Raw genomic sequence first — 25,260 nt, 5'->3', positions numbered from 1 at the left:
GAGATGTTTGCATCAAGGGCAGCAGGCTGGTTATCTCCAACACATGCTGCCTTTTCAGTTCCCCTCTTGCCGTGTAAATACTGCTATTCTCACAGGGCTCTCTGAGGCCAAAGCGAACACGCTGCGCCTCTTGGGCAGGCAGGTCTCTACAGCAAGGAGCCATCTTACTAGTAATGCTGCAGAGCCCAGCTGCCGAATGCTGTGTCACTGATCCACTGCTGAGAGCACTAGCCAGCCTGCTCTGGAAACCTGAGAGCTGACAGGTCACATGGGGCTGGCTCCCCCCCTCCAGCTGATTGCGGGGGGACACAGCATGGTTTCCCTTTCCAAACGGCATGGTACAGCTAAAACCCTGCTGCTGCTGCTTCACCGTTCCATGTAAGCACTGGCTGGCATTACCCCAGGGCTGGCAGCAGCCTGTGAATGGGTGGCCATGACTCAGCAGGGGACCTACAGTGGAAATTGGGAACCCCCCCCCCTCCCCCATCTCAGGAGCCTGGGCTACAGACCACTTAAGAGCGTAGTGGTGGTTGAGCCATTCATAAAGGCAAACCAGGTTAATACCAGCTTAAGCAGGCTTGAGCCTACCAAACTAACCACGTTTGTTCTAAGGTTTGGGAACAGCTGTCTTAGAAATGTGGCAGCCAGAACTCCCCCTAAGGCACCAGTTCATGGGTGCCAATGAACAGTCAACTATGACTACACTACGGCAAAGTCCATTGAGGAAGCCGGCAGCTATGGAAGAGCAGCCCTTTCAGCCCCACTTGGAAAGCTAAACACACTTAACCCAAGCGGCCGTCTCCTCCACCCTGCTGCATGCTGTAGTAACACTTGACCCTGACTCCAGCTTTGCTCACTTCCCATAACACCCTGCAGTGGTCCCAGGCTTAACATCTTCCTCTACATTCAGTGAGAGTTAAGCCCCTCTGCCTGTGGAACGCCCCTTTCAGGCACAGCCAGGCTCGGTTGAGAAGGTGTGAGGCCTCCGACTGCTGACAGCTGTTTAGCATGCACACCCAGCATGGCCGCGAACCTCCGTCTCCCTTTGGAAGAGCCTATTAACGTGTACCTCCATCACCGTGCCGCTAACTAGCCATTGCTGCACCAGTCCCCCAACCCAGTGTGAGAGAAACTCTGTGCAGGTTTAATCAGAAATCAGTCTGAACTATGGCCTAAAGTCATACTCAAGTCCAGCTGGTAGCTCCAGTGCACAATAATACAGCGTCTAGTAATAGCCAGCACCACAGAGCATGCGAAAGTGGTGCAGCTCCATCATGGGAAAGGAGTGTGAGCTGCCGAGTAACTACGACACTGAGCTCCTGACACTGTTCTAATGCGACGTCTTTCTAGTCTATAAACAACTTTTGGAACTAACTTTTTGATCCAACGGCAGATGAAGCAGTAGCTTATCACTTGCTGTATTACTACAGTGAGATTAGCTTAGCTAGCCAGGCCTGCCATATAATATTATACTTCTGTCAACAAGCTGCTTTTTCCTAAGATGTTTTGTTGAAATGTTGCCAGGGACTGAGTTGCCACACACATCGCTAGGTAAAACGCCTTTTCACTTGGTTCTCTTGAAGATATGGTAAGGAAAGTTGGTTCCTATGTAGTTGTACTTTAAAGCATTACACAGAGGGTAGGTACTCTCCAGCGGATATTAAGAAATGCCTGGAATTAGTTATTCTTTCCCCCTCAAGGTCTTGTTTCTACCCAACAGAGCAGCAAGTTGCAAACCCGTTACTGTTAAACGTTCGCGGCAAACTGTGACAACCCAGCTTGCTGCATTTATTTATCAAGATCCTGACAGCTTGTCTCTTTCAACACCAGCAAAACGCTCCCCAGAAGTCAGACCTCAAAGGATCCGGAAGGCTTAGTTCTTGGAAACTGACCGTTTATCCATTCCGATGACGACGACACTGACCAGTGTGTCCAAAAGCCTGGCTCAATTCCCAGGAACTCCTGCGCCTGGGCATGAGATCAGCCTGCCAGGGCCAGGGGTGAAAGGATTATCAGTCATTTAGGAAACGGCAGGTACCATCCTGCTCTGATCACCGCTCCAAAGGCAAGGAAGTAAGTCTGGCGAACCCACAGCTCTTACCAGCGGCACTGGAACATAAGTGAAACTTCCCCACAGGACTGCGCTGTTACCGTAGGTAATAATCAATCACTGCCGAGAAAGCCGCAAAGCCACCACAGCCAAGGGCCCCTGCTTTTAAACCAGCTGCAATGCAAAAAGGGAAGGGAAAGAATTAGGAACGCCCTGCATTTCTTCCCATTTACTGCCTTCTGCTGCTGGCCTTGAGGAGGTCCCAGGATTGCAGAGTTTTCCATGCAGAGAATCTTGCACTCCAATTATAATTGGATTAGGAGACTTAAATGCATCCCAGGAATTTGGCCCACGCTGCACTTGGAACCACAAGGGCTGGGCCTGCGTGCTGAACTAACTGAGCTTTGTTATGGTTTCTCTGCCTCTGAAGGGCTGCAAATGAATATTGCCAGCTCCGATGCAATGGCTGTTTCAACAGCTGGCTCTGATCTCAGCACTGCAGGTGACTTACGGTGGTTAAACAGTATGATGGGGACAGAAAGGCAGCAGCTGCTTTAAGAGCTCTAAAAGGATTAGGTCCAGGCCAGTCACAGTATAATAGACTTAATTAGGAGCCCTTTCTAGAGCTGTTTGCTTCCCTTAATGCTCTTTGAGAAGACTCCTTTGAGGAAGGGAAGAGAAGGCAGAACGCCAACTGTGCTGAAAAGCACCACAACCCTGTGCTTCAGCACAACCCCAGCTCCCCCTTCCATGCATGTTCTGAACAAGGGAGCATTTGGTGGGTTCTTGCCAAAAGCCCAGGTGATGAGCAGTGACTGGTGCTGGACTAATCCGCATTCTGATGGCTACTAGCTAGACTCACTCTGGGGCGCCAGCCGCTGGTGGCATTTCCTGTGCAATATTCGGTTTGAGGGGTTATTCTACATCTTAACACCCAAAGTGACTCTGAAAACTTTGAATAAAAATGTTTCATTTTTCCATTTGACTGATGCCTGCGTATAGTCCGTTTCACTGTATCTCTTATACAGTCAGCCCTCCGTGTCTGTGTGGGTGTTTCAAACCACAGGAGAAAGTAAAACATTTTAGATGACAGCAAAATATTATATCACCACCAATTCCCAGGGAAGCAGATGCAGCACCTAAAACTAATTTAACTCATTTTGAACCATTACACGTTCCATGTGATGCCCCGTTAATACTGCGTGGATGTGTTCTGCACTTGGGATGTCTAGAAAAGATGGCGGTACATCCATGTAGCGGGCAGTCTTGGCCAGAGCTAGCACACAAACAGTTCAAAGTAAGTGCTACTAACCTCTAAAGCCAATGGCTCCTCCAGTGATGCAACCACTAACAACACTGTTCTTCCAGTCTGATTTTCCACGATACTGCGGAATGGAGAAACGCAATGGAGTGACAGTAGGAAACAGCACATGGAACTATTAGCATAGCTACTGAATGTTAGTTTGAGAATAAAAACACTCCTTCGCTCCCCTTGACTCACAGCCGAATATCCTTGTCCCTAACTCCAGCAGCGAGCAACACTGACCTTTGGTATGAGACTTCTTGGGGGAAAGGGGAGTATTTCCCAAGACACTTAGGGTACATCTACATCACAATGAAACGCCAGTGGCTGGCCTGTATCACCTGGTTTGGGCTGTGGGGCTATAAAACTGCAGTGTAGACATCCAGGCTCTGGAATGCTGCAAGGGGGAGAGGGTCCCAGAGCCTAGCCTCCAGCCCAAGCACAACTGTCTACAAGGCAGTAGCCCCGTAAGCCAAGTCAGCTGACAAGGGCCAGCTGTGAGTGTTTTATTACCATGTACACATACCCTTATTCTTCTACATGAGTTAATTACACGTTCCAATTAAAATAAAGAAACTTGTTGCCTTATTCCTAAGGAAATATGAAAGTCAGGAGTTTTAGCAATGAGATAAGCAAGGTCACTTTGCTCTCTAGCTACAAAATGAGATCCAGGACATGATCCAGAATTAACCTCCTTTTTGCTTCTAAAATTTTACAGGCACAAAACAATTATGGGTACAACTGATAGAGATTTTTTTATTTTTTAAAAAGGGTGGCTAATCTTTAAAAATATAGTCCCCAAAATTACCCATATATTTATCCAGCCCTGGAACTGGAATGATCTTTGTTACCAAGTGTGCCCTAACAGGGTTGCAATGACCCTCCCTTTCTTCCTCTGTGGTGAAATGGTGAAGAGGGTGGTTCTGTACTTTTTTCTGTTATAACAAGGAATCAGAGTCTGGAAAACACTGAAAACCAACAGGCTAGGTGTGCTTCATTTTCCTCCTAGAGCTTTTTATCATCACCCAAGGTTGCTTCAGTGTAGCTCAAGAGCACGTTAGTTAGGAACACACACGACAAGGGTTTCTAAAGAATTAAAGCATTTCTGATGGCTACTTACAGATTCTACTAGGCATTCAGTACAGGAGAACATAGCACCCACAATGGCAAAGTTTTTGGCATAGGACATCCCTCGTTGCCCCATATCTTTAAGGACTTCTTTTGCAGTTGGTGTACGATAGGGATCCTTGGGATCAAACCCTACGTTGGTATCGATGCCTGCTGTGAATACACCAAATGCTCCTCCCAAAACAAAACCTAAAGAAGCCAAAAAATTGCAGTGAGAACAGAATATTTCCCCACTGATTGCAGCAGTGCAGCACTGTCATCACAACAAACGTCCCAGCAGCCTGGTACGTTACAGCTTTTAAAAGACGTTTGTGGTCAGGAGAGTGGACTTCCCCTCCCCCCCGGTCACATTATGCATTTGAAGAAGTGGTTTTTTACTCATGAAAGCTTATGCCTAAATACATCTGTTAGTCTTTAACGTGCCACCAGACTCCTTGTTATTAATAACACAGCGCATCTCCAAGCACTGCTTCTGCTACCCCCTGGGGCCAGTAATGGAGAGTCATGTGTACAAAGGGGGAAACTGAGGCTCAGGGAGGGAGAAGTAACTGACCCGAATATAAAAACGGCCATACTGGGTCAGGCCAATGGCACAGCCAGCCCAGTATCCTGTCTTCTGACAGCAGCCAGTGCTAGATCCTTCAGAGGGAATGAACAGAACAGGGCAATTACTGACTGATCCTTCCCGTCACTCAATCCCTGCTTCTGGCACTCAGAGGTTTAGGGACCGAGAGCATGGGGGTTGTGATCCTGATCTTCTTGGCTAATAGCCACTGATGGACCTGTCCTCCATGAACTTAACCGAGTTCAAAAAAGAACTAGATAAGTTTTGGCCTTCACAGCATCCTCTGGCAAGGAGTCCCACAGGGTGACTGTGCCTTGTGCCAAGAGGCATTTCCTTCGGTTTGTTTCAAACGAGCAGCCTGTTCATTTCATTGGGTGACGCCCCCCCAGTTCTTGTGTTACGTGAATGGGCAAATAACCCTTCCCTATCCACGCTCCCCCCACGCCACTGGTGAGCTGATAACCCTCCATCCCCCCCGCCCCCGGTCTCCTGTCTAAGCTGAGCCGCGAGGCCTCCCCTTGTAACACCCCAGCCGGCTCCGGGCAGGGGGCTCCCGCGATCCTGCCACGGGGCCGGCAGCCAACCCGGGGGGAGCCCAGCTGCCCCGGGGGCCAGGCAGCTCGAGAGGTGGGGGGGGGAGGAGATGGGCGCCAGCTGCCACCCCGCCCCCCTCCCGCGCCGCGCCCCCGCCCCCCTCCCGGGCCGGGCGCGCCCCCGCGCCGCGCCCCCGCCCCCCTCCCGGGCCGGGCGCGCCCCCGCGCCGCGCCGCACCTCCCACGCAGGCCAGCGCCGCCTTGAACCCGCAGCTCTCCATGACCCGCTCGATCAGCTTCTGCTCCTCGCTCTTGGGCGGGGCCGGGATGCCCCCCAGCGCGGCGGGGTCCAGGGCCCGGGCCTGGCGGGGCCCCCGCCGCTCCCCCACCAGGTGCTCCAGCAGGAGGCTGTACTGCAGCTGGGCCGGCCCGGCTGGGGCAGGCCCGGGGCCGGCGGGCGCGCTTCCCCCCGGGGAGGGGGCCGCCGCCGCCGCCATGACAGGCCGGGTAAACTCAGTCGTTGCCTCCCCGACCGTAGATTCCACACTCGGAGTTGGGGGGGGGATGCTTCTGCCCCGGCCGCCTGTGGTTCCGCAGCAGCCGATTCGACACAGTGTAACTACTCGCGGGCGGGCTGCGACGCCCTCGTCCCAGCGGACTACAACTCCCAGCATGCCCATCACCGAGGGGCTAAGGCGCGCCGGGATTCACGGCCCTTGTAGCCCGTCTCTAACCGCTATGCACCTGTACATCCCAGCGTGCCTTGCGGCAGCCCCCATAAACAGACTGTGACTCCCGGCACGCTCCGCACTTCAGGCTCCGCTGCGCTCAGGCTCATGGGATTTGTAGTCCGGAGGGTCTGAGAGGAAGAACTACATTTCCCAGGGTGCCCCGCGGCGCTAGCCCCCTGGCGGCCGTTAGGACCGTTGCAGAAGAGAGGAAAGGTGCTTGCTGCCAGAGCATCCTTGAGAGGAGGCGGCTGAGGAGGCAGCAGGTGAGCGGGGCTGGGGCGGGCTGTCCCTTGGGGCCTCTCCCAGGGCAGTGGCAGGTAGAGGGGTGGGGGCCATGGCTCAAGGGCTGCGGGAGGGGCCCTGGTGACTGCCCTGCCGTGGGGGGAGACCCTGGGCCCTAATGCAGAGCGGCATCCCCATGAAGGCAACAAGTGCCAGTGGTTAGTCAGAGGGCAGCCCAAGTGCCCCCTCTGGAGCCCTGCAGCCACCTCAGGCCCAGTGCAGGCGAGTGGCCTTGGGGAAGCCCTGGGTCCCGGTGTGCAAGGCCCCCCCCCTGTCTGCCGGCCAGAGGGGCAGGGCTGTCCCGTGGGTGGCTGTCACTGACACCGCGTGGTGCCCGATCCCAGAGGGAGAGAGGCTCCATTTATGGGTACCTGTGCAGCAGGGTTGGTCAGATGTCGCCCACGGAGTCCTACGATGCACCCCCCTGACTCTCTCTTGTCTTCTGGAGGGAGTGGCCCCAGGAAGTTGATAGGTCCCAGCATCTGCGGTGGCTGCTTGGGCTAAGACAAGGGAAGCTCTACTCCGCTTCATTTTACGTACGTTAGGCAGCGAAACACCAGGTGGACAGATATTGTCCATGCAGGCCCTCAGCTGAGCGAAGTTTGGATGCCCCTGGCATAACATAGCACTCAGGCTTGGGGGTTTGTACAGATCAAGGGGCACTGAGAGTGTATACATCTGTCTTGCAGTCACAAAATGCAATCCTGATTAGTGTCAGATCAGGTAGGGATCTTAACTCTTACACTACTGTTTATTCTGTTTGGCAGAAGCATAGAAACTTCCCACCCTGATAAGCTTAGCCCCTTAAAAGGGAGGCTGTCAGCTAAAATAAATACTTCAGCCATATATGCTATTTGTTCATGCTTCATTTTGCTCAGTAGTGGCATAGCTGGGCCAGTTTCACTTTTTGATTCCCATGCACTAGCACAACTCTGTTGCTAAGCTTGCTGCAGGGAAGGGAAGGATGGGTTTAAAACCAAACAAAATGTTTTTGTTGTAGTTCTATGGAAAGTTTTTACTATTAATATATTTTTAAAATCTGCAGTTTTTGGCCTAACCCGCAAGGAATAACTGTTATGGTGAGAATGGGATGCTTTGAGGCACTGAATTTCAATAACTTAAAATGTGAGAAAACATTGTAATGGTTATTTTAAAAAGAATTTATGACTTAAAAGTGACTCATTTTCATGTATCCCTCTGAAAAGCAGACCCGTGGTCTGAACTGAGTCAAGTGCACTAGGTGTTCTGCAGTATATTATCCTGGTTTTCCTTTTCTCTTTTACCTCAGCACTGTTACTTGTTCACAATGACACATACATGCAGATCTGGATAATTGTGTGCAAATATATTTAACACTGTACAATGGTTTATTTTCCCCTTCAAATATACAAAGTTGAGCGCAACATCCTGACTTGTGCATTGAGCTCCACTGCCCTCTACTGGCTTCTCAATGCCATTCCCTCTGTAACTGAATGTAGTAGGTCAGGGGTGGGCAAACTTTTTAGCCTGAGGGCCACATCGGGTTTCCAAAACTGTATGGAGGGCGGGGTAGGGAGGGCTGTGGCTCCCCAAACAGCCTGTCCCCTGCACCCTATCTGCCCCTTCCCACTTCCTGTCCCCTGACTGCCCCCCTCAGAACCCTCCAGCCATCCAACCCCCCCTTCTCCTTGTCCCCTGACCGCCCCCCCGGGACCCCACCCCCTATCCAACCCGCCCGCTCCCTGTCCCCTGACTGTCCCGACCCCTATCCACACCCCCTGCCCTCTGACAGGCCCCCCGGGACTCCTACGCCTATCAACCCCCCTCCGTTCTCTGTCCCCTGACACACACCCCCAAAACCTCCACCCCATCCAATCTCTCCCTGTCCCCTGATTGCCCCTGGGGACCTCCTGCCCCTTATCCAACCCGCTACCCGCCCCCTTACCATGCCGCTCAGAGCAGCATGTCTGGCAGCTGGGCCACCTGGCCAGAGCCAGCCATGCCACCGTGCTGCCCGACAGGAGCTCGCAGCCCCACTGCCCAGAGCGCTGACAGCTCGGCGAGCTGAGGCTGCAGGGGAGGGGAGATAGCAGGGAAAGGGATGGGGGCTAGCGTCCCCGGCCGGGAGCTCAAGGGCTGGGCAAGACGTTACCGTGGGCCGTAGTTTGTCCACCTCTGCAGTAGGTACTCGAGTCTCTTAGGATAAAAAGGAGGAGCCAGGGTGTTCTTCATGAGCAGAACTGAACTTCAGAACTCACTCCCTCTTTTGATCCGAAATAGCCCAGATCTGCTGATCTTCCAGGCACCTGCAAAGCCCATCTATTTCCCTACAATTTTGGGCGAGTGAGAGATGTGTTGAGGGCTGGGACTTGTGCACTTAGAGTTGGGCTCTCTCTGTGGCTGGAGTGTTGTTTTGGATTATTTTTTCCCAGATCTGTGGTTTAGGATTGGAAGGGCGTGCAATCTAGTCTTCCCATTTCTGTTGTGGTTAGCTGGCATCCACGGTAATGAAGGCAGATTCCATTTATTGCCAGAAATTACATGATGATAGTCTTCTGATATTTACCCCCACAATATCTCTTTCGTCTCATTATGAATGTCGTCCCCCTTTCCCAGTATCATGCACACATGGGTTTATATTCTGCATGTGGACTAAGACATTCATCTTGCAAACATTTAAGCCTGTGCTTTTCTCTAAGTATGCAAGTCGTCCCATTGACTTTCATGGACTATTCATATGAGTAAATGTAAGTGTTTGCAGGATTGAGGCCCAGATAGTGTGACTGACAATTCTTGCTATGTGGAACAAGTAGAAACCTGCAGTGAACAAGCTGCTCACTCCAAACTTCAAATTCTCTCTCTCAAAAATACTCACTGGACGCTTGCAAATTAGTGCTGTTTGATCCCCTTCAACACAAACCTGTCATCTGAATCACTTGCCTGAAATTACACTGCTGACTAGGGTGACCAGATAGAAAGTGTGAAAAATCAGGATGGGGTTGAGGGGTAATAGGCATCGTTATAAGAAAAAGCCCCAAATATCGGGATTGTCCCTATAAAATGGGAACATCTGGTCACCCTACTGCTGACTTTGAGTTGCTTAAGCCCTCAATATTCAGCCTCTTCCAAGCAACCTCAGTTCTGTCGAGAGAGATTACTTTTTTTTTTTTACTTGCGTAGCCCTGACTGGAACTCTTTCAAACATTCTTTTGTCTCTTTGCCCTGTAATTAAAATGAAACATGTTACGCATGAAAGGTCAATAGCTATTATGTTTTTATAAAACATATGCACAGTGACTGTTCTATACATTTAGGATCTGTTTAGTTTCACTAGAGGGCAGCATATCAGAGTTTTTAGGAGAGAATCGGTCAGTGTCACTGAACCTTTGATTGGAGAATATGGACATGTAGGTCAGTGCCCTGAAGGACAGAGCATTTAAACTATATTTATAATATTCTTGTCTGAAATTCTGATTCTGAAGTATACCTTTCATATAACAGCCAGCTCTCTGCTGGAAGCAGAGTCCCTCTTCTGCATAGACTCGGACGGTTATTTTGGGTATTGCTGCACAAAAAGTCTTCACAGCTCTCTGAACCAATCATTCAAATCCCAGAGTTATGCCACAAATGACTTCACTGCATGAGAAGCAGTTTAGCACTGGAGACCAAAATAAATAAATTGGTTCCCTCTCTCTGTCCCCTTCATCTTCCCCTTCCCTCCCGGAAAGGCTCCAGCTTTGTAGGTCTCCTATGACTTTGTGGACAGATAATGAGCTGCAAGTATTTCTGCATAGAGGGCTATTTTTGTAGCCTTGACATCTTGGGCACAAGTAGCAGCAGTTCAGGAAGAGCAAAAATTAGCCAAACAGGAATGTCTTTACATCCAACACTGTGGTAGCTGAGTCTTAATTTAGGGTATTGCCAGCCCTGAGTGTTGAAAAATCGTGAGTCAGGCCTCCAAAATCATATGATTGGCTTGAAAATCATGAGGTTTAAAAATAACACATTTGGGGGTCTTTTTATCTGCCTTCTGCTGTTTGTCCTTAGTGGTCATGTTTTCAAGCTTTATCCATAACCGTGAGGCTAGACACTGTGTGTGTGTGTTTAATGAAAACTGAGAGTCTCACCTACTAACATGACTCCAGGGGCTGGGGCTTTAAGTAAAACACTGAATATCACAATACTCGTGATAAAATCCTAAGAGCTGGCAACACTGAGTATAGAAGCTAGATAGGCTGGTTGCTGAGAAGCTGCTTCCCCACATGTCACTCACCATGAGCGCTTTGAATGTCTGCAGAGAGCTCTGGCTGTTGCACTGATGTGGTTTAGAGCAGCGTTTCTCAATGACTGGTCCGTGGACCGGCACCGGTCCTTGAAATCTCCCTGACACAGTTTTGGAAGGCAGCAAGCCAGTCCTTGGTATCTAAAAGGTGGAGAAACACAGGTTTAGAGTATGATCCCAGCTGGGACTTCTACTCTTCTTTGGAAGCAGGAAGTGCCTTTCCAAATAAAAACCATTGTTGGTAGGTGTCACGGAGTGTGGGGGAGTCCGGGCCCTGCAACCTCCACTTCCTGCGATTCACCATGACTCTCAGCCAGCCAGTAAAACAGACGGTTTATTAGACGACAGGAACACAGTCCCAAGCAGGGCTTGTAGGTACAACCAGGACCCCTCAGTCAGGTCCCTCTGAGGGGCAAGGATCTTAGACCCCAGACTTGGGGTTCTCTGCCTCTTCCCAGCCAGCCCAAAACTGAAACTAAAAACCTCTCCAGCAGGCTCTCCTCCTTTGTCCAGCTTCCTGGGCAAAGGTGTTGACTCCCCCCATCCCCCTTCCTGGCTCAGGTTACAGGCTCAGGTCCTGTCCCTCACCTAAAGTCATCCCCTGCTCTCCCATCCCCCATGCGGACAGTCTCTACTGTGTCACAGTAGGTTTTAGGGCAGTTTGCAAAGCAGGTGGTGTCAAGCCAAATTCTGGTTGAGGTTGTGGCTTATTTCGCAGTTGGGAATCCATTTCCTTCTTTTCTGCTGTTGACTCGGGGCCTATTCCACTTTTTAATTATTTTTTTTTTGCTGCATTCATAAAAAATCGGTCCAGTGGATAGAGCAGGAAATTGGGAGCCAGGACTCTTGGGTTCTATTCCCAATTCTTAGTCACTGACACTAAGGGAGTTACTTTACCTCACTGTTCAGACATCTATAACGTGGTGATGATGATACTTTAACTAAGTTTGTTTACTGTTTGTAGAGTGGTTTCAGATCCTTGGATGGAAGGCTTAAGACAAGGCACAGTATCTAGTGAAATCTGCCTGCTCTCTGACTTCAGCAACTGAAAGCAAAGTTGCTTCATCTTCTGAGCCTCACTCAATTTGTTCATAAAATGCAAACCAAAGCTCAGAGTAGGCTGAGGAGGGGGTTACTTCTCTATTGAACTGACAGGGCTTTCCAAGCTGATAACAGTTGTCATTATTCTGCTGAACCACCAACATATCCATAGAGATTTGGGCTGTAGACCATGAGGGCAGGGATTTGAGAGTTAAGGCTGAAAAGACAGGCTGGTGAACTAAGCTCCTGACTCAGGTTAGCATAAGACAGACTGTTTACATTTTTTTCAAAGCCTTTTCTTAGGACCAGCTGGGCTTGCTGCATGTGACTGTGTTTTGCAATTTGGCAGGAGGCACGAGACTTGGGTTTGGGGGATGTTTGTCTGAGCCTTCCTGTTTTCTCTCTCTGTGTCTAATTTATTGTAAGTATTTTATATTAAGCCCTTTGAAGAGTGAGACCCCTCTACTGTGTAGGGTATCTGTGCTTTTCATTTGGTCCATCCCCATCTCTATCACTCCCTTCACCCTGATATCAGAGATAATTGTGTTTTTGCCCAATGTTTAACAGTTTTAAAAGTACGTAACATCTTGTAACTTGAGTGCTAAAAAATGTGTCTCAAGTTTTCTGATGTCACCTCCCAGGGAAGTAAACTGCTGTTATAGGAGCCTGAGTTCTCTTTCAAGAAACCTGGTTTAGTCCAGAGAGAAGTCGATGTAGGAGGGCAAGTGCTGGGGGGAGAGATGCAGTGAAAAGGCAAAGGAATCCTCAGTTTGGTAAAAGCAGCAAAGAATCCTGTGGCACCTTATAGACTAACAGACGTTTTGCAGCATGAGCTTTCGTGGGTGAATGCCCACTTCTTCGGATGCAAGAAGTGCATTAATTAATGATGCATTAATTCACCCACGAAAGCTCATGCTGCAAAACGTCTGTTAGTCTATAAGGTGCCACAGGATTCTTTGCTGCTTTTACAGAACCAGACTAACACGGCTACCCCTCTGATACTTGTCAGTTTGGTAAATGACTTTCAGGCTTTGTCAAGCTGCTGAGATGCTCCTGATATTAAGTACCAGGGGCCCAGTCCTGCAATCCCTCTGTGTGTGCCGTATGGATTCCATGGGAGTTCCACAATGGATTAAAAATGAAACAATATGTTACATTTCTATTTCCAATTAATTAAAAAAGATGGATTTAACTCACTGCAGGTACCTGCTCAGGTACCTTCAGGTATGGATCTACCCACCACAACCTACCCTGTAACAAGGAATGGGGCAGCATTTCCCTTGGCCCAGATCATACCCACTAGACTTGCACACAGATGGGACCCTTTGTAGTTAGATTTATCCTCAGCTGTGCTGTAATGGTGAGAGCTGTCACCTCCAGGACACCTTCCCCTTCACCCTTCCTGGACCCCATGCAGTCGGATTGGATGGAAAGGGCCTGTTCTAGGAGAAAGCACATCATTCAGTGCCTCCATCTGAATTCCATCTCGTGCAGAATCCCCTTTGATGTGAGGTTCAGAGGGCAGGGCTGTCCCTGGCAGTCCAGCACCAAGGAAGGATAAACAGCAGCACACTCTGGAATGATTTATTTGGTGGCACTCATACCGTGTCTGATCACAAGCTAAAACCTTTTGTATCTCAATCTTGTAATATCCCAAGTGAAATATTGTCCTTTCAGTGACTCAAAAATACTTCACAAAAATATGATTAGGTATCCAAATCTGCAGGTTCCTCTTGCTTGTGAATGGGTCAAAATCTATGACTATTTAAAGGCTTCTAAGTCTTTATTATATTTTTAGCAGTGTGTTATTCTGCAGTGACTAAGCTGCAGCTATTGCAATGAGGCCTTCAGAACCAAAACAATATTTCTCTGAATGAGTTCACTTGAAATAGCTCCTTTGGTGAGCTGCTGTTCCCTATTTGGATAGAATGGGAATTCTGGACTCCAACTCAACGGTGCTGTAAGCTGGTACATCTCCGTAGACTCCAATGCTCCAGCAATAAATTGTGCCCTCTGGTTCTAAGCCTTCTGTCTCTCCATCATCCGAAAGCTTCCTGGTGTCTAACCGATGTGATTATGAGTGAGTTGCCTTTAAATAGCCATTAACTCTAACGGTCACCATGGTAACTGCTGTACCAGAGCCTCTTGCTGGTAGGTTGCCCGGCTCCCTGAATTATTACAGTTTAATGCTCAGAGCCTGTTGGATTCACAATTGGGCAGAGGTCACAAATGTCAGAAAGGAAAAAAATATGTATTTTAAATCTTTATGGAAGGGAATCTTGCTGCTGGTGAAAGGAGTGGGATTGACAGCCCTGGAGACTGATGGCATTGGCCCACAGAAAAGGGACTTAATGGCAGTAGTGGAGCAACTTTTCCCCATCCACTACCCCCTCCCCAGTCTGCTCCAGCCTTGCTCAGGAGCACTCTAGTAGAGGGTGAGACAACACCAGTGTCTGTGGCTGATTCAGTGCTTGGCCTTTTTCCAGGAACAAGGTAACAAGGGAAATGGTGTTACTCTAGTTGTGAGGTGGATAATACGAGCAAGCTTAGACTCACCAGCTCATTGAACCTCGGTCACCAAACCGCCACCAGATTGTGATGCATTTCAGTCACTATCCACCTGGGCCAGATTTCAGCTAGAGAGCTGGGCAGGAAGGGCCTGATCCAAAGCCCACTGGAGACAAAGGAGAGACTCCCATTGCCTTCTGTAGGCTCTGGACCAGATCCTAAGGTTCTCTGTCTCCTTAGCAGTAAGAACATTGGCTACGTTTTCTATTTCATTTGAGGAACAAATAATTCTTCTTTCTATGGAGATGTCTGGCTCTTTGCTTAAACATGTTTAACTCTGCATTTGTCTCTTCCTCTCTGCATTTCCTGAGGGCTGTTTGAACTAATCAGTGGACTGAGCATGGGCTGGGAGGTAGGAGTTCCTAAGCGATAATTACACTCCACTGATAAAGTCACTTTCAAGTTACTAGCTAGGCACAAATCTGCTCACCCATCTGCTCTGATGATGGAGGAAAAAGAGTGACATTGGAGTTGCCTAGGCAAATGAGAGAGAAGAGTTGCCAAGGCTGATTTAATTTCTTTGTTTCCTCATTGGTAACAATGGGAATAAAAATATTGATTCCCCTACCTCACAGGTTGTCCAGAGTTAACATTTCCAGGTCTTGGAGGAGGAAAACCCTTTAAGTGCTAAGGAATTCTATCACTGGACTGCTTGCTAGGTGGCTTCCCACTTTTCTGTGCACCCATGCTATGCCTTTTGCACTTCTCTGACCTTGCTCTGCTCCTCCAGCCGCTCTGCACAATGAGCTTAGTGCCTTGCCCTTGTGTCCCTCACAGCCTCTTTTTCCCCTTGCTGTTCTTGCTGCTCTACCCACCCGCCTTTTTACACCTTTGGTCTTGCTTTGGTCTGTTCAGCTTTCTTCAGGTGGCATGCCTGTGCATACTCGGTGATTTCTTCCATTCTGATACCCTTTTGGCTCTTGTGGGATTTTGTTCAGCTTTTGTTCAGTTTTTTCTGTCTAGCAAACTGTCCCCAAACTTGGTTGAATATATATTCCTCTGGCTTTATGTTCTGACAATCTTGCATCTTATTTCGTATTTGAATCTTTGCTGGAGACTTGAATTAGTCACTGGCTTTTAAGGGAACTTTGAAGCTGAGTGCTTGCTCTAGTCCCAATAGATCAGTTCCAGTTCTATAAACTGTGATTTTTTTTATTATTTTTTTTCATAGCTTGGACCTGGGCTACACTAGTGGGGAGGGCGGGGGGTTCTAACTAAGATACGCAACTTCAGCTACGCAAATAGCGTAGCTGAAGTCGAAGTATCTTAGTTTTACTTACCTGGCCGTCCTCACGGCGGCGAGTTGACTGTCACAGCTCCCCCGTCAACTCCACTTACTCCTCCTGCCAAGGTGGAGTATGGGCGTCGATTAGCGGATTGATTTATCGCTTCCAGACGAGATGCAATAAATCGATACCTGATACATTGAACACTACCCGCCAATCTGGCGGGTAGTATAGACATACCCTTAGACAGAGACTAGGAGAGAGGATGTGTGAATGTAATGATATGTGTAAACAGAGACTTAGCACCAGGATCCTGGCCATGTTTCATTTATATGAATTACATTTTACATAACTAGATCTACCCCAATTTTCCCCTCTTAAATGTTACTGTATAATATTGTTGGTCTAAAGCTAGTCATATCCAGAGGCAGATGCGAGTACCCGATTTACCGCCTGTAAAATGCTTTGGGTTCCTTTAGGATTCAAGGAGCTATAGAAATGCAAGGAGATTATTATTTTGTTCATTATCACACTGAGCCCACCTACGTGCAACATCTATTGTTCCCCTGGGAGTCAGAAGGCTTATACCATATGTAGGTTGCTAGGACTCCATTCTAGCTACTTTCTTGCTTCTCTGCTCATTGTCTGCTGCCTTCAGATTTTGAAGGGTTTGAGTGGTATTTCTGTTTGTAAATCAGGCTGATATTCAAGGTAACTGTGCTAGAAAACAGGAGGATGAGTCCTGGATCTTGTGTAGTAATCAGCTTTCAATTTCTGGGTCTTGTGTTTGATGACAGCTGATGTGATCAGTATAGCTGGAGCAGATAGTATTGTGTACATCTGTGAAGAATAGACTAGCCATTTGTTTTAAGGAGAAGTTCATGCTGCTGACACATAAATCCTGAAAGCAGAGGTATCTGCTCCTAGTTGCTTCAGGGGCAATTAAAACCTGAGACATATGCCAAATTGACACCTCTTCGGCTGAATTTAGTAATGTCCCAATTGATTTTAGCTGCAGTAAGATGATTGTGTGTTAAATATCTGTGAATTGGGGTTTTGCAGTTATGTTTTACTGTCTTTACTGTATATAAATCATGAAAGCAGAGCCAGGATCTCAGAATGGAATTTCCTTGCATTCCATCAATGCATATTTCTTAATATTTTATAATGTGAAGTTACAGTTAGTTCTGAGAAGACTTGGGTCTGGAAAATTGTCTTATTAGTGGCTAATTTTGAGTGAAAAACTGCTCAACTCTAATCCAGACCTTCCCACTGACTCTCTGGATTTCGTCAGGTCCCTAAAGTCAACATGTTCAAAAGAATTCAAATGTTGAAAAATTGGAAAATCAGAAAAGAGCCACAAGAATGATTAAATGATTAGAAAGCCTGCCTCAACAAAGAGAAGGTTAAGGGTGACTTGATCACATAAATATTAATAGTGGGCTCTTCAATCTAGGAAGAAAAGCATAACACGATTCAGTGGCTGGAAATTGAAGCTAGGCAAATTCAGACTGGAAATAAAGCATACATTTTTAACAGTGAGAGTAATTAACTATTTGGAACAAGTTACTAAGGATCATGGTGGATTCTCCATCACAGACAACTTTTAAATCAAGACTGGAGCCTGGATGTTTTGCTAAAAGATCTGCTCTAGGAAGTTCTCTCGCCTGTGTTATACAGGAGGTCAGACTAGATGATCACAGTGGTCCCTTCTGGCCTTGCAGTCTACGAATCCATGAGAAGTAGCCTCTGATGTTGGGTGCCTAACTTAAAACAACTTGAGTCTGATTTTTCAGAGATGTTAAGCACATATAAATCTAGCTGAAATCGATGGTCACTGCAGGCACTTGGTACCTCTGAAAATTGGACCACTAACTTCCTTGTTCCTCACTTGCTCCGTCTCTAGACTGGATATTGCTAGCCTATAGCAGTAACTTGTCTGATGTCTGTAAAGCACTTTGAGATCCTGGAATTGAGGGTAAGAAGGAAGCACTAGGATTTTATGATATCCATAATCAAACTTCATAGCTAGCTGCACTCAGAAACCCTGCCCTACATTAGAGAGCCCATTAATCTCCTGGGATTTGAACTATATGCACTTCTTCATTTTTCCTTGTCAGTTTGTCCTGTTTCTTGTTGCTGTTGGGCCCCCAGGCATGCATCTTGTATAGGAGCTGTGCCCTGCAGTGCTGCTGCTGTTCTAGGGCTGTCAGCAGTTCCACTGGAAGCCCCTCAAAAACAGAGGTGACAACTCAGCTGTCTTGTGTATATCCACCTGAAATTCATTATAAAGCTCTAAGCCTAGAGGCACTCTGCACCAGCCCATTGAATTCAGTATATTCTATTTCAAAGCAGCCTCAGACACACATCCTGGCCAATCCTAAATTCCTTTTCCTGCTCTGAGAGTTGGTGGCATGCAGTAAAAATGTAGTAACGTGGTGGTTCTGGGAAAGCACCTCACAATGTCAAATGACCATCTGTCTTGGTTCCTATTACGCTAGCTCTGGGGGAACCATGCACCCGATCCCATGCCATCTTTTTCAGCACTTCAATCAAGGAGGAGCAGCCGGGGAGTGCACCTGCTGGGCTGCCTGAATAGTCCAGTTACAGCCAGGTAGAGGGCACTTATTGTGCTGCTTGAGAGTGACCATGTTCAATGGATTGTTAATGGCACGATGGCCTCAAAACATATACAATGGAAAAGTAGCAGTGAAAGTGTTCAGATCAAAAATGGAGATCCCAAGCCTCTAGTTCACTCTCCACTTGCTATGTTGGACATTAGTTATTAATTTTCCTAGTAATACAACGGCACTTTCTCCACCACTTGTGACTTGTCCAAGAGAGCACAGACCCCCACTGGGGAGTACTAAGTCATAGCTGGACATCCATTTCATTTGTAAACGTCTTGCCCTTTTGAATGGAAGGGAAAACCACAGTAAAGCTACCCTTACTCCAGTGAGGGGCTTTAAGGGGCTTTTTCTACCCCTCACTTATGTCACACTCACATTACTGAAGCATGTCACCACCTTCAGCTTTTCTGACCCATATCTTTGTCAGTGACATATCCATTGCTTCTGAGAGAACCTTGTATCAATTAGCACAGTTTAAAAACAGGAGGAAAGTTTCATTTCATTTGTCTAAGCCATTGTTTGCTTTGTAATTATGATGCTGGTTTTGGCACAATATATATATTGTGGTTTCTCATGCTGTAATTTCCATAGCGATCAAAGATTTAGGAGCCAGCCATGTTAGTCCTCCATCAGATTTTTGAGTACACAGGCCACTGCCTGCACTTTTCTTTTGGGCAGAAGTAAGTGCAGATCAGTTTCTACTCCCTAGACTCCAAGGCACAGGCAGTGACATTGTCACATTCCAGTTTCCCCCCATATCATTCCAATTGCATAATTTCGCATCTGGAATTCCTGCAGTTTCAGAAAATTCCAGCAGATATTCCTTAGCCCTTCTATGAGCCTTTCTGTAGTCCCTTTTCTCTATCTGCTACTGCAAGGTGTAAGTGATTGTGATTGATGGTGCAGCAAGAGAGTGGAATGCTGCCAACAAGGCACCATCTGGAAACTGATTTAATACCAATTTACACCAAGTAGAAACCAGTTTCAGGGTATAGTCTTCTGGCTGTCCTCTCTGCAGCAGATGCTGAAAGCACATAAACTGCTGACTCTGAGGCAAGTTACTCTTCTGCTGAAACTGTAAAGGAAAATACATTAAAGAGCTTTATAAACACCTTGGTTCAAAGTAGTGCTTGCAACATGTTGTAGTTGCAATTAGGGCTGTCAAGCGATTAAAAATATGAATCACACGATTAATTGCACTGTTAAACAATAATAGAATACCATTTACTTAACTATTTTTGAATGTTTTCTATATTTTCAAATATATTGATTTCAGTTATAACACAGGTTTCAGAGTAGCAACTGTGTTAGTCTGTATCTGCAAAAAGAACAGGAGTACTTGTGGCACCTTAGAGACTAACACATTTATTTGAGCATAAGCTTTCGTGAGCTACAGCTCACTTCATCGGATGCATGTAGTGGAAAATACAGTAGGACGATATATAGATATCGGTGCTACAAGTACTCCTGTTCTAGTTACAACACAGAATACAAAGTGTACAGTGCTCACTTTCTATTTACTTTTTAATAAAAATTTGCACTGTAAAAAACTAGAGTATATTTCAATTCGCCTAATACAAGTACTGTAGTACAATCTTTTTATCATGAAAGTTGAATTGACAAATGTCAAATTTATTTTTGTTTACATAACTGCATTCAAAAATAAAATAATGTAAAACTTTAGAGCCTACAAGTCCACTCAGTCCTACTTCAGCTAATTGCTTAGACAAACAAGTTTGGTTACATTTGCAGGAGATAATGATGCCCACTTCTTGTTCACAATGTCACCTGAAAGTGAGAACAGGTGTTCGCATGGCACTGTTGTAATCGGCATTGCAAGATATTTACATGCCAGATGTGCTAAAGATTCATATGACCCTTCATGCTTCAACCACCATTCCAGAAGATATGCATCCATGCTGATGACGGGTTCTGCTCGATAACAATCCAGAGCAGAGCAGACCGATGCATGTACATTTTTATCATCTGACTCAGATGCCATCAGCAGAAAGTTGATTGATTGATTTATTGGTGGTTCGGGTTCTGTAGTTTCCTCATCAGAGTGATGCTCTTTTAAGACTTCTGAAAGCATGCTCCACACTTCGTCCCTCTCAGATTTTGGACAACACTTCAGATTCTTAAACTTTGGGTCAAGTGCTGTAGCTATTTTTAGAAATCTCACTATTGGTACCTTCTTTGCGTTTTGTCAAATCTGCAGTGACAGTGTTCATAAATCAAACAACATGTGCTGGGTCATCATCTGAGACTGCTATACCATGAAATATATGACAGAATGCAGGTAAAACAGCAGGGGACATTATATTCTCCCCCAAGGAATTCAGTCACAAATTTAATTACTGCACTATTTTTTAAATGAACATCAGCAGCATGGACGCATGTCCTCCGGAATGGTGTCTGAAGCATGAAGGGGCATATGAATGTTTAGCACATAAATACCTTGCAATGCTGGCTACAGAAGTGTCATGTGAACACCTATTCTCACTTTCAGGTGACATTGTAAATAAGAAGCAGGCAGCAGTATCTCCCGTAAATGTTAAGAAACTTATTTTTCTTAGTGATTTAAAGAGCATTGCAGTACTTGTATAAGGTGAATAGAAAAATACTATTTATTTTCTTTATCATTTTTACAGTGCAGATATTTGTAATAAATATTAAGTGAGCACTGTACACTTTGTATTCTGTGTTTTAATAGAAATCAATATATTTGAAAATGTAGAAGAACATCCAAAATATTGAATAAATTTCAATTGGTATTCTATTGTTTAACAGTGCGATTAATGACAATTAATCTTTTTAATCCCAGTTAATTTTTTTTGCATTAATCACATGAGTTAACTGAGATTAATTGACAGCCCTAGTTGAAATGTTATTGCTATTAACATTTCAAACAGCTTTTGGGAGTCAGAGCTGGTCTGGTAACTGAAGAGTTTTCATATGTTATGTTGTTTAATATGTGCAGTAAGGAATGATTTTCCGCCCAACAGTACACAAGTCTGACATTGCATTAGGAAGTCCTGGTGAATTAACTGAGAGTGGCAGTTGAATCACCTATGCTACAAGATGGAGTTGCATCTTTATGTATATTTATGAAAAGGTGGTATTCCCACTCTGCTTGAAAATGATCAACACTTCACTTGCTGTGTAGGTTCAAAACTTTCCCCCTTTCTGACATCTGGCTCTGTTAACAAGGTAATGCAACAAATTCCATCCAAGCCTTTTCCTTTGGCGTGACCATTCTTGGCACAGTTCAGCTCAGCCCCAGGCCCTAGATACCTCTCTCCAGAGGGGATATTCCCAGCTCCTTTGGGTGGGTTAATGTGTTGCACCTACCACAATGAGTCACTAGGACTTAATTAGTATCTAAATAAAATAAATATCTCCCTCCAGGGTTCCAACATCTGCTCACAGGGTGGGTCAGCAGAAGAACCTAGCTACCCTGTTACAGAACAAAGGCTTTTTACCTGCCAGGACGTGAATGAATGGTTCTGTGTCTTCCCCTGCTACAACTGGTGTCAGTAATTATACCCAATGTAGGACTGGGAGCTGTGTTCCTTAGGTGCCACCAATAGTAGCTAAGCAAGTGCAGAGCCACATGAGCTGGGGTGGGCAAATCATCTGGGTAAAACTTGCGAAGATGTAATCTTCAGAGATTTTTTTTTTTTAAGTGCTTCTTTACTGGTGAGGTTTTTCCTTCTCCATATAGTCCCTTACTCATTTGAATCTTAAATGGTTCTGTTCTTGTAAGTAGATCCATTTATTACCTGTTAATGTTCTGTTTGGGAATCAGAGAGGGGTGCTGAAAACTGCTGGAGTCTCTTACAGATCCTTATACTTTTGAAAACAAATTCATTTCTTAATTTACATGTCCTGGTGTTTCTCTGTTCTTTGATGTTTCAGTATTGTTCTTTACTTTTTCTAAAATCTCAACAATGCAGAACAAAAGAAATTGGCTGGTTATCTGCCTCCAGTAGTCTTCTCTGTCACTCCTATGTGAGATTTCTAACAATCCTGCCCTCTTCTAGAAGAGAGTGTTCTCTCCAGCAGTTGTAGGTGAAAGCTACTGGCTGTGGCATAGGCTGAGCTCACTGGGTGGGAACCTGGACCTGTGTAATATTCCCCTAAACACTGGAAATTCTTGAGTTCTTCAAGTGCATTGAGGAGAGAGGTCTAAATGTTAACTGTCTGGTGAGATATTTGCCTATTCAGGCTTGACAAAGCCCTGGCTGGGATGATTTAGTTGGGAATTGGTCCTGCTTTGAGCAGGGGGTGAACTAGATACCTCCTGAGGTCCCTTCCAACCCTGACATTCTATGATTCTAAGTCTGCACACACAGGCATCTCTCACTGGTTGTGCCCTTACAGGCAACAACCCTTGGAGTTCACTCTTTACATCCACCCTTTTGATTAGCATCATCTTGTTAACCAAGCAGCAGGGTGTTTTCAGCAAAATGGAAGCTGATTGTTGCCCCATGATTCATTCTGCACGTGGGCTGCTAGTGCCTTGAACTTCCTTCCTGTCATCAGCAATGAAACTGAGAAAAGAAAAATAAAGAGGAGTTGGTATCGGATCTGCACAGCGAGGAAAAGGGCAGGGTGAATATAGCCCCAAAGCCACAGCCCAACTCCAACTAATACCCACTCTGCCTGCTGACTTTCCCTTGTAATTACTTCTAGGTTTTATATCTGCAGACAATAATGTTCCATGCTTCACAACTGAATTAGAGACTCCCTTGAAAACCACACTGATGTTGACGTCACAGCCTCGTTTATGGAATGTCTCTTTGTAACTAGGGCTTTTGCACATACAAGTGCAGTTTGTAAAAGCCTATCTTTTGGTTCAAGTTGTGCATTTGCCCTCTTCTGTTCCCTGTATAAGCCTCTTTTCCACATCCCTATTTAGAGACACCTGCCTCCCAAATGAGCCTCACAACTCGAATCCAGCTTTTGATCCTTTCCATCACATTGTGCCTTAAGCAAGATTGTGGTTGAAAAAGAGCATACCCAGTACATGCCGCAGCATACAATGTTTAATTTCCTGGGGCTCTGTGTTGTTATGGTGCACTGACTGGCAGGGTTTGTTCATCATAATGCTGTTCATAACACACTGCTATAATTCTGCTCCTGCTGTGTAAGTGATCAGATTGTGCCCAGTGGCGTGTGTGTTCTAGGAGATTACAGTGTTAAAGTGGGTGGGAGACAAGCGCAATTTGCTAGCTCTGCCTCTGTCTGCAGTTGCACATTTGGTTGACATCTATTTCAGACATGAATCTTGCTGATTCTTTGTTTTAATTTTAAATTACTTTCATATCCTCACTTCACACCCCTGCTACTGGGTGAAAGGAAGGACGGTTAATGCTCTGGCCTGGGACTCAGGAGTTCTGGGTTCTTACCCTAATCCTGCCACAAACTTCCAATGTGACTTAGTGCAAGTCATTTAATCTCTCTGTACCTTGGCTCCTCAGTTGGCAAATGGATAAATTCTTTAGTATATGTCAGGTGCTCAGATAAATATAGTGATGAATGCCATAGAAAAGGCTACTAATAAATAAATACTGTAGATTTGTTGGGTTTGGGGGGATTGTGTGGCACAGTTACTCTGTTATATCCAATGTACCAAAACTCTAGTGGGCAAGTGTTGTGGCTTTTTCCTACTCATGCTGAGCATTTTCAGCATTGGGTTTTGGTCAAGTGATATCCGACACAGCTAAATATATCTTTGAGGACAACTACAGCAGTTTTGTGTCTGTCTGTCTGTGTGTGTCTCTCTCTCTCTCTCTCTAGCTGAGGGACAGGAAATTCTACTGAGCTGATAGTCTGGGGCTGGTTTCCCACTGAGCCCCATATGAACTCACCCCCAGCAATGACAAAGAGACAATAATGTGCTTCAGTCCAAAAAATGTGTGTCTGTATTTTCAAACTGGGAACTTTTTGTAGGTGGTACATGTTGGCCTGGTGTCTCTGGCACTTACTATTGGTTTTGATTTTCCAGTTTGCCCTTTCTGGTTCTGAAAGCCGCCCAAAGTCGACATGGAGCAGAGATTTGAGTGCTGTCCCTATGTATTGCAAATCTGAGTGATTGTCCATACATTTATCACCAAAAATAATATGATTTGCCTCCCAGGAAGAAGAGGAGAGTTCATTTATAGTAATTTGTTAATATGAATGCCAGAGGGTACTGCCTTCTGATTATAGCTTGTGACTGGGAGAGGTCTCAGAAGCCTCATAGCACATAAAGTAAGGATGGAAAAGCTCTATTATCTGTGGTCACCTAGTCTGTCCCCAGATAGTGCGGGGATTGACAAACCAGATTGAATAAAATAAACAATGACATTCTATCTTCCTTGGGTCTGCAGCTCCAGGATCCAAGGCCCCCAGCTTGAGACCAACTGCTCTATGGTGAAAGCAATTGGACTAACAATGACCTAGAAATAGCCTTTGGGTGAAGAGTTTACACGTGGCACATCATTGGCTTCCTTTGGGGCTGTGTCAGGACATCTTGGCCCCTAGAATGAGGGTTTCGGGTGGTGCTCAGTGAGGGCAGAGCTATGTATAGACTGCCACTACATTTAGGATCTGATTGTAAACAGCTGGCTAAAATAAACCCTCCTTAGCTTTCTTTTCTAAGGAGACTGCTGTTGTATCACTGTCACTTATATTCCGGGCTCACATTACATTGGAAAAAACCCAAACCTGATTCTAGAGATGGATCCAAACTAATACCCTAGGTCTGAATGGCCTAGGATGCAGATCCAAAGAAGAATTTTGCAAATATCCCTGCCTCTATAATGGGCCAAACCAACACCCTAAGTCTGAACAGCCCCAAACTTGGAAGTATTTGAAATCCTGATTTGGTTCTAATTTCTCTCACCCCCACCTAGGGGACCCTATCTCTACCTGATTCCTGTCTGTAAAGATCCCTTG

General features: G+C 46.1%; 2 protein-coding genes across 6 annotated transcripts in view; one reads left to right on the top strand and one right to left on the bottom strand.

Annotated features, from left to right (window-relative positions):
* Positions 1–1,740: 1,740 nt before the first annotated feature.
* On the bottom strand, positions 1,741–6,301 carry TIMM22 (translocase of inner mitochondrial membrane 22). The gene is made up of 4 exons (XM_044993288.1): positions 5,818–6,301; positions 4,474–4,670; positions 3,363–3,435; positions 1,741–2,224 (listed from the first exon to the last, which is right to left on the bottom strand). Exons 1-4 carry the CDS (start codon positions 6,257–6,259, stop codon positions 2,148–2,150), a joined length of 789 nt encoding a protein of 262 aa, XP_044849223.1. The 5' UTR covers positions 6,260–6,301; the 3' UTR covers positions 1,741–2,147.
* Positions 6,302–6,385: 84 nt separating this feature from the next.
* The window catches only part of SPECC1 (sperm antigen with calponin homology and coiled-coil domains 1), a 191,694-nt gene continuing 172,819 nt past the window's right edge, over positions 6,386–25,260 (top strand). Inside the window, exons 1-2 of one of the 5 annotated variants that reach the window (XM_044993282.1) lie at positions 6,386–6,573; positions 7,638–7,671. In XM_044993282.1, the coding sequence (XP_044849217.1) occupies positions 7,669–7,671 (3 nt within the window). In that variant the 5' untranslated portion in view covers positions 6,386–6,573; positions 7,638–7,668. The remainder of the gene's footprint in view (positions 6,574–7,637; positions 7,672–25,260) is intronic. The other 4 variants (XM_044993283.1, XR_006574295.1, XM_044993276.1 and 1 more) reach the window with 4 other exon arrangements.

Source organism: Mauremys mutica, chromosome 19, assembly GCF_020497125.1.
Source record: "Mauremys mutica isolate MM-2020 ecotype Southern chromosome 19, ASM2049712v1, whole genome shotgun sequence".
Classification (NCBI taxonomy): Eukaryota; Metazoa; Chordata; order Testudines; family Geoemydidae; genus Mauremys; species Mauremys mutica.
Note: the sequence above shows the minus strand (reverse complement) of the source record. Positions and strands in the feature narration are given on the sequence as shown.

Coding starts and splice junctions, on each gene's coding strand:
- TIMM22 (XM_044993288.1), bottom strand. CDS start 6,259: ATGGGCATGCTGGGAGTTGTAGTCCGCTGGGACGAGGGCGTCGCAGCC. Junction 4,671..5,817: donor GGCGCTGGCCTGCGTGGGAG/GTGCGGCGCGGC, acceptor TGGCTTCTTTAG/GTTTTGTTTTGGGAGGAGCA. Junction 3,436..4,473: donor CTGAATGCCTAGTAGAATCT/GTAAGTAGCCAT, acceptor TCCATTCCGCAG/TATCGTGGAAAATCAGACTG.